General features: G+C 30.6%; 1 protein-coding gene and 1 pseudogene across 2 annotated transcripts; both read left to right on the top strand.

Moving 5' to 3' along the window:
• The first annotated feature begins 1,344 nt into the window (after positions 1-1,344).
• Positions 1,345-2,616, top strand: LOC149886122 (uncharacterized; annotated as a pseudogene).
• Positions 2,617-8,497: 5,881 nt separating this feature from the next.
• Positions 8,498-10,896, top strand: LOC149886121 (synaptic plasticity regulator PANTS-like). 2 transcript variants are annotated; one of them, XM_090094076.1, is made up of 4 exons: positions 8,498-8,752; positions 10,209-10,254; positions 10,348-10,466; positions 10,681-10,896. In XM_090094076.1, the coding sequence occupies exons 1-4, from the start codon at positions 8,711-8,713 to the stop codon at positions 10,810-10,812; spliced, it is 339 nt and encodes a 112-aa protein (XP_089950202.1). In that variant the 5' UTR covers positions 8,498-8,710; the 3' UTR covers positions 10,813-10,896. The 2 variants fall into 2 exon arrangements, with proteins under 2 accessions (XP_089950202.1, XP_089950203.1); XM_090094077.1 differs by lacking the exon at positions 8,498-8,752 and adding an exon at positions 9,348-9,686.
• Positions 10,897-11,263: the final 367 nt, after the last annotated feature.

Here is an 11,263-nt window from a genome sequence, read left to right as displayed (position 1 = left end):
TTACTTTTTTGTTTTCGATTTACTTCTAGTAGTTTTGTCTCATGGATTATTTTTATCTAGTTTTGTTTTACATATATTTCTAGTAGTATTTCAATAAAAAAAAAAAAAAAGGAAAGTGAATAAGTGAAGCCTTCAAAGAAAAAGTTATGAAATTTGGAAAAAGGGATGAAAGTATTGTTAAGTAAGTTGACCTTTAGCTTTTAAGACCAAACATTAAGTAGAAGATAAAGATTTTTGTTGTGACAACAATGAAGAGGATAAGGGAGGTAGGGGAGCATAGGGCAGTCGGGAGGTTTGGGCACCCCCTCATTTCTCACAATCTATTATAGATATTTGTTGTTTTCTACCATAGCACTATAGTTTTATAAATGGCAACACCACTCATCAAAAGTGTTTTTGATGAGCGGTGTTGCCAGTTATAAAACTATAGATGAGCGGTGTTGCCAGTTATATATTGGAAAAGTGAGGTTGTGGGGAGCATTGGGCACGCATGTAGGAGGGAGGTTTGGGCATGCCCAATGCTCCCTCTTTTTTTAGCGTGTTTTGGTGTCATACGTTTGTGCTTTTTTGCTATGCCCATTGGATTGAATGGTTAATCATTTCTTATCAGGACAATGTCGTTTTCATTTAAAAAGAAAAATAAACGACGTGAAATCCCTAAAGATGTTATTTTGCGCGCATTGGAAGAGGTTTCTAAAGGAGGAAAAATTAAAACTACTGCGATTAAATATGATATACCCAGGTCTAACCTTCAAAGATACATAAAGCAAGGTGGCGTTGGGAAAGATATTTCTTCTAAATTTGTATCATCCCAAATATTCACGAAAGATGAAGAAGAAAAAATATCAGAATATCTTGTAACATTGTTTAAACTAAATCATGGAATGTCAAAACTGAAGGCACGCGAATTGGTTTACGAATACGCTACTACCATTAATAAAAAAAATACCAGACAACTGGACAGAGAAGAAACTTGCATCCAAAGATTGGCTTAAGGGATTTTTTAAAAGACAACCTCAGCTTTCAATAAGGACACCAGAAGCTACCAGTCTCTCACGTGCCACAAGCTTCAATAAGAAAAATGTCGGGGATTTTTTTGAAAATTTTAAAACTGTATATGAACGGGATCGCTTCGGCCCTGAGTCTATTTGCAATATAGAAGAAACTGGATTATCAACAGTACAACGAACCCAGAAAGTGATTGCTCTCAGAGGCACCAAGCAAGTTGGGCAAGTAACGTCAGCTGAAAGAGGGACACTTGCAACGGTTTGCTGTGGTATTAATGGATTGGGTAACTCAATACCAACCTTTTTCATATTCCCACGATTTAATTTCAAAACATATATGCTAAATGATGCACCTGTTGCTTCAGATGGAGCGGCATATCCTTCAGGGTGGATGACAGCACCATGTTTTTTAAAATATATACACGATTTCGCAAAACACGCAAAACCAACGCCTTCCTCACCAGTTCTATTGCTGCTGGACAATCACGAGAGCCATATTTCAGTACCAGTTCTCGATTTTTGCAAAGAATCAGGCATTGTTTTAATGACTTTCCCACCGCACTGCAGCCAAAAACTGCAACCCCTATACCTGACTGTCTATGGACCACTTAAAACTTATTATAACACTGTTGTAACAGATTGGATGGTAAGCAATCCTGGCAAAACCTTAACAATTTATGAAATCCCAAAATTAGCAGCAAAAGCCATCCCACTTGCATTCAAGTTGCAAAATATTCAAAAGGGATTTGAAAAACCTGGCGTTTGGCCATTCAATTCAAACATTTTTTCTGATGAAGATTTTGTTTGTTCTTCTATAACTGATCACTGCTTGCCGGAAGAGAATAATATTGCTACAGAAAAATTGATTTCCGACCAACCTATCATGAAACAACCTTCAACATAAGAAAATCTGAGTCTAGAGGATCGTACAAGTTCAAATATGGAAGTCACTGGGCCATCTCAAATGGAATCTCTATCTAAAAGCCAGACTAGGGGCGCTATCAATGTAACACCTGATTTAGTAAGGCCATACCCGAAAGCCGGCCTCAGGAAATTGGATGCCATGAAACGGAAGAAAGGAAAAACTAGAATATTGACAGACACACCCGAGAAAAGACTCATTAAAATGGAAGAAAAAGAAAGACAAAGAAAAAATAAGATCAAAGAGCTCAACAAAAATCAAAAATGCTATAAAAACGAGAAAACCAGGAAGATTAGCAGTGATGATGAAATAGAAAATGTTTCCGTTTCTGACGAAGCCCTTGTTGAAATCGATTCATCGGAAGAAGATTTTGATGTAGACGATGTGATTGTTATGGATAGAAATTTCCTGGTCAATAACTTTGTGTTGGTTAAATTTAACACCAAAAAAACTGTTTATCATTATGTTGGAATAGTCGAAGAGGTTAATCACTCCATGGCAACTGTAAAATTTATGAGAGCAAGTAACATAAGAAATACGTTTATGTTTCCTGACATCGAGGACGTAGCTAGCGTCCCCCTGGAGGATATAAAAACAAAGTTGCCTACACTAACAACATGGATAAAACGTGGCAGCCTAAAATATAAATTTGATAAGCCTCTTTGGGTCATACCAAATTTAAAATAAGTCTTATTAAGCCCAACATCGTGCAGTATTGATCCCAAGTGACATTGTTTAATTTTTTGTAAAGTCTATGATAAGAAAAAATGTTTTTATTATAATTTTTTATATCAATGCTATATAACACCTAATCATAGCAGTATATTAAAACAATATTGTGCATATTAAATACAGTGCCCAAACCTCCCCTCAGGGGTTCCCAAACCTCCCAACCACCGAGTGGTTTGGGCACTTTGGACATGTGTTCAAAAACCTTTTGTAACTTTGCGACTAATTATAATACTAAAACTCTTCTTAGCAATAATTACTGCCAAATATGTGTGCCAGATATATTTGAAATAAAATTTTGATTATGATAAAAAATAACAGTTTTATCAGCGTTTATGTAAAAAAGTGCCCAATGCTCCCCTACCTCCCCTACTGAAGAAGTTGATGATGATCGCCTCTCAGAAATGATAATCTTTAACACTGTTGTCTTAATATTTTTAGAAAAGAGTTGACTTTAATATTGACAACAAAAACACGTTGGAATTCAATGTTTAAAATGATTTCTAGTTTTCTTGAAATTGAACCAGCAGTTGGGAAAACTCTAAAGCATTTTAATGAATTGGAAATGCTACCAACTGATAATAAGATTAAAATTACTATATATTTGGGAGATTGTTTAAAACTTTTTTGAAGCTGGTGCTATTGTCCTTTGTAAAAAAGATATTACTCTTTTAGGAGCTTAAAAGCTTGTAAACTTAAAATTAAAAGATCAAGATACACTAAAATCTGATTTTTTTTTTGAGTCAACGATGAAAAAAAATTCTGAAAGAAGAAATATTGGAACTGCTGGCCTTTTAAGATATTTAGAGGCATCAAATCAGTATTAAATATTTTGGCTTGAACCGAAAAAAAAAGCTGTATTTGAAGGATCAATTGATTGTCCGCAAATGCTTGAAAAATTGCACTGTGCTTTAAAGTCTTTGCCACATCATCAGTTAAAGAAGAAAAAATAATTTAGTACTACTGGAAATTTTTATTACAAAGCTGAGAACATCATTGAGTAATAAAATGGTTAAAACATGTTTTTTGCGCTCTGACTTGAAAGTTTAGTTATGTTACCTTTTGTCATACTTATGTAGTACTAAAATGTATATAATATTTAATTTTTTTGAAAAACAATTAAAATTACTTTAAGCTATGTAAGTAATTTTTTCCCAATACTTCATCACCCCCTAATTCTGATGTTTTAAATTGATAAACGTCAAATTTTGCTTTGGAAATAAAAGAAGAAAATAATACGTTAGCGAAAGTGAAATAAACTTAATGTTCAAACACATTTTGCCATATTTTAAATAAACGGCCTCTAAATTTACATAGCAGCCTACTTTAGTTTATTTTTGTGCATTTTATTGTGCAAGTTTTTGGTAATATTTTGTAATAAAAAGAGTAAAAAAAAAATTCTTATTATTTTTATTTCCAATTTTATCTATTATTTCCAGCGGAAATAAAAAAACTCCAGCGAGAAGAAAAATTAGTAGCGACATGATCTCTCTCAAAAAAATTTTCACAATAAATTTAATGCAAATAGCAGGAAACTATATATTACATAACTTTAAAAAAGCGTTGTAAATAATAGCTTTATATATAATTAATACTAGAATAAAAAACCAAACAGCTGGTTTCACCCTTGCAGTCTGCGTTTAAGTTACATATCCACGTGTCCAGGCATTTAACTTTTGTTCTCCGAGTTTTTTCTTGTTATTAAAAATACTTTTTGAATTGAAATATTTTTCAGTACTTTGAGTGACTTATTTGAGACTTTTTGAAATTGAATTTTATAGTTATACATATATATATTTCTAAAAGATGAATTTAAGGAGATGATCACGAAATGGGCGTTGTTAGCATCTTTAAGGAAAGAAAACTCAAGCTGATTAATTTATTTACACGATATATATATTTAAATTATATATCCAAACGGATAACCTCACGAGCTTGTGATGAATCTTAATTAAATGTGCCACTAATCGAACTTATTTTTTAACATTTAATGATACAAGCAATTGTAGAGGTTCCCCATATGAATTTCAGAAGATTTTTTAAATATTTTTAGCCTCTGTTATATAACGCCTATAAGTAAAACTACTTGACCATTGTTTTTCTTAACCGTCATTTTTTCCAATTATCAAATGCATCGTTAACATGGTTAACGATGCAATTCGATATTTTATTCCATTAATTCCAACATCTTTATTTTATTCCATTAATGTCAGATATTTTGGGATAAGATTCACTTTTTACTGTTTCAATCTGTTAAATGTATTTCTGTTAAGATTTTAACCTCAGCTTAGAAATTCCACTAAATAACGGCTACTTTACAAAACATTTTCAAATTGCAGAAAAATTACTAGAATATAAAAATTTAAACCAACTCCCCGAAATAAATAAAGCTCAAGCTGAAAAATTAAAAAATTGATTTTAAATGAACAAATAACAAATCCCCAATAAGTTGTATGGTGTATTAAGGAATGGATGGTGCCCTCACAAATATAATGCCTTGTTACTGAGATACTTGCCGTTTTTAGAGGTATCAGTGAATAAAGAGGTGAAGGAGCACCAGAAGATGTCACAGAAAGTCTTAATGTTTCCATCCATAAACATGGAATGGAAATAACTATCCTAACAACCACAAAAACATGAATGGAAAAGTAAAACTGGAATTAATTTTATTATCAAAGGTTATCACAATGTTTCAGCCGCAAATGACTGCAGAGCAAAATATTTAAAAGAATCAGTAATATAAAAATAATTTAAAAATGGTGAGAAGAAATGGGACGGGAAAGAAGCATGGGAGAATGCAGCGACTCAATTTTTCATCCAGTTAAAATTTTGAAAACCATTATCTGAAATGATTTTCTTTTTAGTATGTGCGAATAAAACTTTGGTGCAATATTTAAATGATTTATAAGTGTTTAAACTAAAGACAATTAAACTCATTTTTTGCAGATAAATGCATTGAAAATATTATAAATACTTTTATGGGGTCATTCAAACGTTAATTGAAAATATTTAGAAAGTTTTTAGCAAACTCACGTAAGTATCAATGGGTAACAGGCTCAGTTAGAGTGTTCGAGGGTATGACTTGAAATAAAAAAAAGTGAAAAACGATATTGAAATAGAACTTGAAGCACAAAAGCTTGTGGTGCAGTGAAAATCAATCACAGAAAATCCAGGGAAAGGTTAAATTTGAAAGGAAAAGGCACATAACACCTGCTTCTGGTAAGCTTCAAAAAACTGCAATTCTGGGTCTTTCTGAAAAAATGTTTCACTCAGAAGATGTTAAAGTAAAAGTCCTTATTAAACTAGTTGCTGCAAACGAGGAAATAGGATAATGAAAATGGGATAACAAGTTAAGTTACCTAACCATGACTTCGTTGTGATTCCTAAACATAAGTTAATAATTTCGGCCATTGGTGATATGAAGTTTTTCAAAAGCAAAGACCTAATGGATGATACAGTGACTTATTTAGAAGTATTAAGCATTCAGGATCATCTACCTTTGATTATGTTCATTTCTTCGTACCTTTTTCATACCTCTATGCAACTTATATAGATTTATGAAAAGCACTTGTTATTGTGGAGACAAAATTATAACACTGAAAAGGGGGTCAAGTTTGGCAGTCGCAATATTTTTTCAAATCGTGAAATATAGATAAGTTGTCGTACTTTAAAGTTGTTCCTTAACCCTTAAAGGAGACAAAAAAAAGTTACGTTATGGACGGCTGGGGTATTAAACTACCCCAACTCAAAAACTAAATTTTTGCAAATATCTTTATATTTTTGTTAAAGTTAATTGTTTATTTAACATTTACAATCTTTTTTCTATAAGTTTAAAAAAAATCAATAACAATTTCTTTATTGCTATGAAAGGTTGATAATAATATGACAGCTTTTTTTTTTCTTAGGGACATAAGAAGCAATAGTAGAATCATTTGAAAATCATTGAAAACCGAAAAAACAAGAATTCACAACGATATAAACATCTAAAAAGAATAAGATCCCCTAAATGTAACTGGAGCTGCTCATCAGTGATAAGATATGGAGTTGGATTAAAGTTGCTTCTACCTTTAGTATTAAACATTTCCATTATATTTCGAAGAGGTGTAAATTTGTCGTCAAAATTTCTCTCTCATCAAATCGAATACATCGTCGCAAATCAATAAATCAATCTCGTTGTATTGAGGCAGAGAAAATACGGATGTCTTCTGTAGTACTCCAAAGCTCTTTTCTGGGTTTTAAAATGAATCACTCCAGCTTGTAGAAGCAGGTCAATAAACTCATAAATTTCATTAACTGTTGTTTCAACTAATTTCTTTAGTCTAATTTTACGAGCTTCAGAATTAGTGCAGTTAACAATAAGTCTTATCATTTCTTGTGTCATAAAAAGTTTTAAGGCAGCATCCACACTCATACCGCAAATTTGAGCTGCAAGCTGTCTTGGGCCAGTAGGTTGTGGAATAATATTTTAGGCACGTTGCTAAGTAGCACTTATCACTGGAAAAGCACTCCATATACCCTCACCATTCTTTAAAATCATATTTTGATCTAAAATTTCATTATCATGATTACTTTATTACTCTTCATCTTCATCATTGCCATCAAAATTAATAGAATCTTCTTCATCATCTAAGTCATCAATTGAGTCATCGCTTGAAGAAATTTCATTTAAACCAAAAAGAATATTATTAGCTTCAAGCAGCTTTTTTGGTCAACTCATTATAATATTCTATAATCTCAACTCATTATAATATATATTATCTAAAAACGTTGTATTTTATTTTTTAATAGATTTCAAAATAATACTTATTTATAACAAATGTTATAAATAAGTATTACTTTGTGCCAGTAATATAATATTTTTTACATAACAAATAACTTAGGTGACATAACCACACTCTATAAGAATTACCATTTATGACTAAATAAACAATGTGTGCGGATGCTACAATTTACTCATAAACATCATATCAATGAAAAAGCAACTAAAAATAAAACAAATAATTTCATGTGATTTATAGGTTATATATTGCTATGCTAACTAAAAAAGAAGAAAATATGCTGGGGTAGAAAAATACCCCAGCCGTCATTAATGTAACAAAATTTTAAATTTTCAAATATTGTTGTTATTTTATAAGTAAAAAGATTTTTACATTTAAAACTTCATTACATGATACAAAAAGGCTTTCAAATGTTGCAGATCAAATAGACGCGATTTGTGTCTGCGGCATGTAAAAGTACATCCTTTCGGGAGGTAGAAAAATACCCCGCCGTCCTATAAGGGATAAAATTTTTTACCGCCACCTATGTCGTTCACAGGCTGAATGGAACCAAGTGGATAGAATGTGACAAAAATCCAACATATATCAAAATATCAAAATATTTCATTGAAAAATTTGATGCCTGATTGAGTTAAGGGGTTAATTACATTTTGAATGACCCCTATATGCTAAACCTCTCTTATATGCTAAACCTCTCTTATATGCTAAACAAAAAAAGTTTCATTGTTTACATATAGAAACTATGAAAGAAATATTTAAAAAAAAACAACAACAAATAAATGTTTGGGTTACCATAATGCCTAGCGAATTAGCAAATCAGAAAAACTCTTGAATTTCTCTAAACTTAGTAATTCTCGTAACTTTGATAAACGATTATGTGTCAACAATAAGTTTCGACAATAATTCCAGAAAGAAAAATTACGATGCATAACTTACTTAGGGATATTGCGCGGAACTGGTATTCGGTTAAATCCGTCAAGCTTCTTTTTCAAAAATAACAAGTTTTGTATGAAAATAAACTTGTCGCTTCAAAAACATTCACTTTTTTAAACGCATAAAAGTTCTGTTTTGATAAATTACAGAAATTTCAATTTTTCCTAAAAGATGAAGAAGTCTATACTTAACTTGTTATCACTCGTTATTAACAGTAAAACCAAACGCCTATGCTAAATATCGAGTCTACTTTAAGGTTTTCTTTTTACATCGTAAACGCGCGTATTTCAACTGTTAATTTAGGCGGATGTAAATATTTTACTAAATTCATATTGTAGATAATGGAAGAAAGCGTCTACGAAAAGAGCGAAGAGAACAAAAAGGTCTCTTTCTTTTTCTATGCCAAATTACTTCATATGATTAACTTTTTTAAAATTCAAACGTCTTCTATATAACGATAGAAGAAATAAGGTTTGACGATAATCAAGTGTCTTATAGTGTTGGAGTGATACGTAATCACTCCAACACCATAGCCATGCCAATTTTAGTATAACGTCTATTTACAATTAAAGTTTTCTAGCAGAATTTAAAAAAGTTAGACTTTTTCATTTTTAATATCCTTTTATGGTCAATATTTATTTAAATTTATCTTGACAATAAAAAATCTTAAAAATTTCACAACTAAATTATCTACTCATTGTATTTTGGTCAACTCTTCCATTAATCATTTGGTTAACTCTCCAGTTACTAACCTCCAGTTCATTTTTTTGGTGTTTTAGACTTAGGTTTTAGAGATCTCAAAAATAAAGTATGTGTTAAACACTTAACTGTCTTTCTGAGCTTTCTTAGTGTGCTAAAGTGTGACCCGTTCCAGAAGTAAAATGAATAATTTTAACTTAAAAACAGTTTTTAGTCCCTAAAATATTTGCCTATGTTCAGCTCCTGTCTCTGCAATCAAAGTGTTCTCAATTATTTTTTGATTAATTTGGTATTTTGTTTTAATAAAGTCTATAGAAAAATATCTGGACTGTCTTAGATGTAAGGAAAAGAAATATTACGGTTCTCTTTCATATAAGTTAATGGCTGTTCTTAAAGAAATCTTTTCTTTTTTTTTGGCCAAAATTTAATAAGGAAGGTACTGAGAGCAATAGTTTCTAGATAAAGTTTGGTGAGCTTATCTTGCCAGAAAAGCATGATATAAACCTTCTGATTGAAGCAATCTTGGCAAAAAAATATTTTTGTTGATTGCTTACATTACATGCCTTGCTTGACTGGATGGTTTTTAACTTTGTTATTGGTATGTCACTAGAATGAAAAGTAGGTTGTGCATTAATGTTGGTTGCTTTTCTTAACCTGTCTGGTACTATGACTATACATGTGTAGTAAGACAATAGCATATGAAAAGTACTGTAAAATGACAGTACAATCCCACTTGTATTTGATATGGTACTGAATTCTTTTGAGACTATTATATGAATTGATGTAAACAAAAACGTTCTAAGTCATTAAATAGTTTTTATGACTTAGAACGTTTTTGTTTACATCGATTCATATAGAATAATGCTTAAAAGAACTCAGTATGTTATCAAGTAAATACATGTACAGTGATAGTACTTTTCATATGGTATGGTCCAACCATACGTGTATAGCCATAGTGCCAGGCAGGTTAATTTATTTTTAACAATTTATATTTTTAGTCCTATTAACAAGCTGCCTTTAGGTGTTGATAAATATGGACTGGTCCTTATCAAAAAATATTATTTATTCATTTATATGATTTGGAAGTACTGAGTTTGAAATAGCCCTAAAAAAAACTAAACAATAGTTTATCTTTTTTAGATTCTACCCTGTCTTGAATTTTATAGCATATGGAGAAGGTGTAGTTGTAAGGTTTCATTAGTTCCATTGTTTCACTTGAATACTGAATTGATTTAAAAGTTTATCATTCAATACATAGATTGTTGGTTTGTTTATTAAGCTTTGTCATCTCAATTTCATCGTTATTATCAATATGGTGATTTTTCAAAATGTGATAAAGAAAAAGAAAATATGAAAATATGTTTTTGGTATAAAATAAATAAAACACCTGAAGGAAAGGTTTGTTTGATAACTTTGAATAAAAATTCCTATTTTATGAATAACTCTTATGTTTTATTTTAAAATTTAATTAACAAACTTTTTACTTAAAATTAAAATTTTTTTTCTGATTGAAATTTGTTACTTGTTCATTAAAAAGCATGGTTGGAATTAGGCTCAAACAGAAACATTTAAACAAAATGGTATTTGGTAATCTTGAATTGCTTTATCTTAGGCCAAACTTCTTGCTGCTACAAAGGAAATTGATGATTTTCTTAATTTTGTTCATAAGCCATCTTCTTCAGTGTGGGAATTTCGAGAGAATCCAGCAGCTGATTGGCTGAAAAAGGAGGAGCAACTTGGGTGAATAGCTTAAAAAGTTATAATTTTGTATAAATTATATTTTTTATATGTATTCCTCACAGTTTTTGAATAAAAAGTATATGAAATACAGGTTTTTTTACATTGATCAAATATAGTGATAATTACAAAACATTAAGATTAGCTTTCTTATCAAATAACTTTTAATTTTTAAACCACTTGATAATATTTGTACTCATCCTCGAGACTTATTTCAAGTTGCTTTTACTTCCTACTTGAATCTCTTTAGTACATACATTCATACATGCATGCATGCATGCATGCATGCATGCATACATACATACATACATACATACATACATACATACATACATACATACATACATACATACATACATACATACATACATACATATACAGTTAGAGAGATAAGTGTCCAAACAAAAAAATTATTGTGAAAAATAAACTTATTATTTATTTTGAAAAAAATAAGTTTT

The sequence above is a fragment of the Hydra viridissima genome, unplaced genomic scaffold (genome assembly GCF_058129835.1).
Source record: "Hydra viridissima isolate aposymbiotic clone 2 unplaced genomic scaffold, HvirCarnegie_v1 scaffold_7, whole genome shotgun sequence".
In the NCBI taxonomy this organism is placed as follows: Eukaryota; Metazoa; Cnidaria; class Hydrozoa; order Anthoathecata; family Hydridae; genus Hydra; species Hydra viridissima.
This window is presented reverse-complemented; position numbering and strand designations above follow the sequence as displayed.

What these genes read in the sequence shown, in the direction of transcription:
- LOC149886121 (XM_090094076.1), top strand. Translation starts at nt 8,711, where the DNA reads ATGGAAGAAAGCGTCTACGAAAAGAGCGAAGAGAACAAAAAG. An exon ending in AGAGCGAAGAGAACAAAAAG is followed by an intron (nt 8,753 to 10,208) that starts GTCTCTTTCTTT and finishes TATCTTTTTTAG; the next exon opens with ATTCTACCCTGTCTTGAATT. An exon ending in CATATGGAGAAGGTGTAGTT is followed by an intron (nt 10,255 to 10,347) that starts GTAAGGTTTCAT and finishes TTGTTTATTAAG; the next exon opens with CTTTGTCATCTCAATTTCAT.